Below are 4,974 nucleotides of genomic sequence, written 5' to 3'. Positions count from 1 at the left end.
AGGAAAAAGGTACGGCTAGACCGTACCTCCAGGTCAGGTGTACGGAACAACTGCACACTCTCATTCCAAGTACGTGACGTCACGTTGAAACGTGACAAACTGTCACGTTCGTTTGAGCATTGTGTCTTATTCGTTTGGATGTGAATCGGCCAAAAATTAGCTTTCCGTCTTTTGAAAGACGGAGATCGCTGTTGCACTGTTAGAAATTAGCTCCGAAATTTTATGGAGAAAAAACCTATAATCACGTTCATGGAGACTCCATTCATTTTCCATTTTTTTTCGGAGAGATTTTCTAAAGGCTTAAACAGATGTTCTTCGGAGCATTCCTTGGGTCCCGATGGGAGGTAAAATGCAAGTCTTTTCTCAGATATATTAAAAAGGACTTCGCTGAAGCATTTTTTGGTCTGAAATGGTCAAAGAAGGGACAATCTCATCCGAGCTCATTTGACTTATATCCTGTAGCTTTCCCTTTAATATTATGAAAATTGAGCTCGAGAAGTAGGGGTTCACCTTTCACTCAATTTTTAACTGGTTGCAAACCTTTTTTTTCGTATTTTTGTGATAGTGAAGCATGCATTTTGTTCAAAATTCCGAAATTTTTCGGAGAAAGCCCAGAATTTTCATTTATGGAGAGCTCCATGCAGAAGTTTCGGAAAAACTCCATGATTTTACCAATTTTTTTCGGAATTTTCTGACAGTGTGCTTTTTATGCTCATCTCTCCGTTGTCCGAGCGGCCAACGCTGCATCGGGACGGCATGGTCAAAGCCTCATAGGTCACCGTGGGTCCCCGAGGACGTCGACGGGCACCTCACAGGGTCCCCGATGACGATGCGAGCATTACCTAGGTTCCGACCATTCGTTGAAAGGTCTCATCAAGATCTACTCTAATCAAGAATATAAACAAATTCTTGGTCAACCCCCTTTTCTCCTTGAGACCTAACGGTGACCTTTGAGGCTTTGACCATGCCGTCCCGATGTGGCGTTGGCCGCTCGGACAACGCACTCTTAAAACCTTGCGAACCGATGTGTTTGTAAGCTTGCGGAGGGTCTCACTTGTTTGCAATGCGAAGAACGCATCCATATTGCAAATCAGTAGTTCGCAACTTGCGAAGAGGTGCTTCGCAATTTGCGAACAACGTGTTTGTATTGCGAAGCCCTTACAAACACATTGTTCGCAAAATTGCGAACTATTAGTTCGTAATACAATCAAGCCAAACTCTTCGCAAGTTGCGAACCAAATGGTTTGTAATGCGAACACATTCTTCGCAAGGTTTTAAGAGTGCGGAGAGATGAACACCGGAAATTAGTCATTCATACTTAAAAAATAATAACAATTTTTGTTGCTTATACGAATACGTAAATAGTGAGGAAAAAGTCAGCAACGTGCCGAGTGTGCACGTGCACCCAGCGTTTCTCCCGTCGGGTAGTGACCACCCGATTGTTTCTGATCTCTGGCAATACTCTCGATTGCAATCGAGCATGTTTCCACTTTCTTCTACGTACTATCTAATTGGCCACACAGTTCTACAATCTAATCTTTGGAAAAATTTGGAAGTGTGACTTAGGCGCCACTTTCTCCTTGGTTCGCATTCTGTGCCGATTCTTACATTCGAAGCTCTTCTTGTACGTTGCCGTTTAAATCGTTTTCAATCCAGCTTTTTATCAGCGCGGCAAAAGCTTACGGCGATCGTTTTATCGCATTGGCATGCAGCAACAGAGTGTGCATGATACGACTCTCGCTGCGTTGTCTCCTAATCTGAATAATCTGAGGCCGTACTAAGTTACGGCATCTTCGCCAGTTCTCGCCAGACACTGGCCCTAGATACTGTGTGTTCGTTGAGACAGTGAATGGCATCGGTTCTCTGCAAACCGTTAGTGCTCATTTGATGGTTAGCTCATCGGACTGTGAGGACCCATTTTTTTTTTAAATTTAACGGACACACTGCTCCCTAGTGTATCGGTTTTAACTAGAAGGAAGTGTCGTCGTAACTATTTGAAGGTGTTAACGTACCGTGAAAGCGGGTAATATGGACCACCAGTGGGTAATGTGGACCACCCCTTGAGCTCTTCTATGTGATCGGTGATGCCGCCTACCTGTGGCATAGAAAACCGTTTCGGCTACAAGCATCCGAACTTGAAAGTTACTTGGCTCGAATCGATCATTTAGAAGAATTTCAGGGGTGGTCCACATTACCCACTGGTGGTCCATATTACCTGCATTTACGGTATGCATCCAATTATTTACACATGTCTGTTGACGGGTTTTCCGAATGAGTCTTCCTCAATCTAGACAACACTTGCTGAAAGTTTTATTGGACCCTCAGATTGAGCAACCGAGTGGTTTAGAGGTGAAGAAACGTGAAGAAAATGAAGAAGCGTACTTAGACAGCTACCAACTCCATTAAAAGTTCTGCCGCCGCTCACTGCTTCAAACTTCCAAGGTAGTAGGAAGTTCAAACTACCTCAACAGCATAAACCAATATGGCGGAAAGAAATGCGGAAGAGTTTGCGCGGGACGTGAGTACACGTTTCAATTTTGGGCAGTTCCTAATCCATCTACGGGATGATAAACTACCGAATAAAACATTATTATTTTTAAAAACTCGATGTTTAAAAATTCAGACTGTTTCTCGTTGTTGGCTCTCGAGAGCCAACTATCGTTTTGGTCACTAAGCTCAAACCAAAGAAGCCTATTTGTACGGGGAAAGAATATTGTCTCGTTATGGATTTCATTTTGCCACCAATTTCGGGCGCGCGCGAGGCAATGAGAATTTCGCTGTTTCCTTTCCTGACACGATTCATTTAGCTGCCAAACTCTCTCCACAGGACCAAGACTCCACGCAGGAAAAGATCAGATACCCACGAGCCGTATTTTTAATAATCGTCAACGAGTTTTGTGAACGGTTTTCATTCTACGCTTTGCGGAGTAAGTGGCAATAAGGAACGCACCAGTTAAAAATGAGGGCTACTTGTTTAGCTCAGGGAAACCTACAGGATAAAAGTCAAATGAGCTCGAAGGACAATGTCCCTTCTTTGGCCATTTCAGACTCCAGAATGCTTCGGCGAAGCCCTCTTTAAAATATCTGAGAAAAGACATGCAATTTACCTCCCACCAGGACCCGCTCCGAAGAACATTTCGTTAAACTCTGAGGAAATCTCTCCGAAAAAAGATGGGAACTGACCGGAGTCTCCATGAACGTGATAATAGAGATTTTCTCCACAAAATTTCGGAGCTAATTTCTAACAGTGAATACTAAGCAATTGTACAATGCCTTCATTATCTTTGTGGTTACGAAACAAATGCTATTTATTAGACTATTACATTTCTCAGACTGTTCTTGACCTGACGTCACTTGTATTTATCTTCAAATTATTTGTCCTTTCTTTCTGACTGTCGAATCTTATTCTGTTGCCTGTTAAGAAATCAGTCTGTTTTTTGGTGTTTGTGTAACGTGCATATTTGAAGTTTTAAGTACCCTTTCTTTTCCAGCGGTGCTCGTACTCTTTCTCAAAGACAAGCTGTTCCTCACCGAGGACGATGCGACCATCGTGTTCCACGCATTTAACATGACGTGCTACCTTTTCCCTATCGTCGGCGGCATCATCTCGGACTCCTGGCTTGGAAAATTTAGGCGCGTGTGTTCTCACTGCTTCCTTTTATGTGTGGGTAAACGGAAAACAATTTGAAAGACCGTCGGCATGTCATGATTTTTTTTTTTCGCATTGCCCTGAACATCACGCACATGGGAGACCAATTTATACAGTGTTAAAAGGAAAAAGAAAAGATTAACTTAACTCTCGGCAATTTTAGTCTAAAAATTCTTCCATATTACTCAGACTATTCTGTCTGAATTCAAATTCAGAACGTTCTGTTCTGCCTGAACAAAATTTTCAGACTGCTGGTCTGAAGTATTAAATATTATTTTCGTTGCTTCAACTAAAGATTTGAAGTTGAAAAAAGATGTTAACAAATCAACCAAGCTTTTGATTGAACGGATTGAAGCTCTCTAAGGACGACCAAAAGTTTAAATGTTCCCGACAAATTTCGTCGATTTCAGTTTGTATAGTACGTAAGAGACTCCAAAGAGGTGAAGATTATCCTGTTCAAATTTTGTAATTGACAATGGACGAAGCTCTTTGACTGCTAAATTATATCTTGTCATTGGCGGATGGCTTCACGTTCTAGGGGCGAAATACCCTGAAGTGTCATTCCCACTCTGACAAGACACCCACTTTAAAATTCAACTTTAGATGACATCTGGTCGCTCTACGTGTTGACTGTTAAATTTCTTTTTCATTGCAGAACGATCCTGTACCTCTCACTCCTGTACGCCGTTGGGAATGTAGTGGTGGCACTGGCCTCGTGGAGGGCTCTCGCACTGCCTGGACTGTAAGTCACTTCGTCAAAATTTCGCAGGAGTAAGGGCACCCGCGCCAGCAGTTTCATTTTGTGCAAGGGTGATCAGAATCCTTTGGTGGGGTCACACGTTTGGTTCGAGTCCTGTTTCGAGGGGTCCTATTCGAAAGATCTTATCTGGGCGTTCCCCCCAAGAGAATCTTATTTTAAACGCAGGCAAATTTCACTCAGTTTGATCATTTGCTACAGCTACAAATCGACATAATTTGTGATTTTATTCACATTTATCTGAAGATGGAAGATCAAAGAAACCAATTTATTACGCTTACTCTCGTATCCGTAACAAATGGTCAAAATGAGTGAAATTCGCCTGCGTTGAAGATAAGATTCTCTTGAAGGGAACGCCCAGATATCTTTTGAGGACCCGTCGGTTTAGCGACTCTGGAGCTCAAAACGCGTCTCGAGATTTGTCCGCCTCTACCGGTCTTCTGGCCCACTGTGCGTCGGCTGCTAGGACCAATCACACAGCAAAAGCAGCGCCTGGGATCCCTTCGCCGACCTTGAAAAAATAAGGGTTTTCTAGGGGCTGCTTGGGAATCCTTTTTGCCGAGGCAGA

The 4,974-nt window shown here is 43.0% G+C and overlaps 1 protein-coding gene across 1 annotated transcript; it reads left to right on the top strand.

Annotated features, from left to right (window-relative positions):
• The first annotated feature begins 1,805 nt into the window (after positions 1 to 1,805).
• On the top strand, positions 1,806 to 4,424 carry LOC117653180 (peptide transporter family 1-like). The gene is made up of 5 exons (XM_034398649.1): positions 1,806 to 1,906; positions 2,326 to 2,518; positions 2,828 to 2,927; positions 3,492 to 3,664; positions 4,305 to 4,424. Exons 2-5 carry the CDS (start codon positions 2,483 to 2,485, stop codon positions 4,422 to 4,424), a joined length of 429 nt encoding a protein of 142 aa, XP_034254540.1. The 5' UTR covers positions 1,806 to 1,906; positions 2,326 to 2,482.
• The last annotated feature ends 550 nt before the right edge of the window (positions 4,425 to 4,974 follow it).

Source organism: Thrips palmi, unplaced genomic scaffold (assembly GCF_012932325.1).
Source record: "Thrips palmi isolate BJ-2018 unplaced genomic scaffold, TpBJ-2018v1 HiC_scaffold_8, whole genome shotgun sequence".
NCBI lineage: Eukaryota > Metazoa > Arthropoda > Insecta > Thysanoptera > Thripidae > Thrips > Thrips palmi.
Note: the sequence above shows the minus strand (reverse complement) of the source record. Positions and strands in the feature narration are given on the sequence as shown.

What these genes read in the sequence shown, in the direction of transcription:
- LOC117653180 (XM_034398649.1), top strand. Translation starts at nt 2,483, where the DNA reads ATGGCGGAAAGAAATGCGGAAGAGTTTGCGCGGGAC. An exon ending in TTCATTCTACGCTTTGCGGA is followed by an intron (nt 2,928 to 3,491) that starts GTAAGTGGCAAT and finishes TTTCTTTTCCAG; the next exon opens with CGGTGCTCGTACTCTTTCTC. An exon ending in CTCACTGCTTCCTTTTATGT is followed by an intron (nt 3,665 to 4,304) that starts GTGGGTAAACGG and finishes TTTTCATTGCAG; the next exon opens with AACGATCCTGTACCTCTCAC.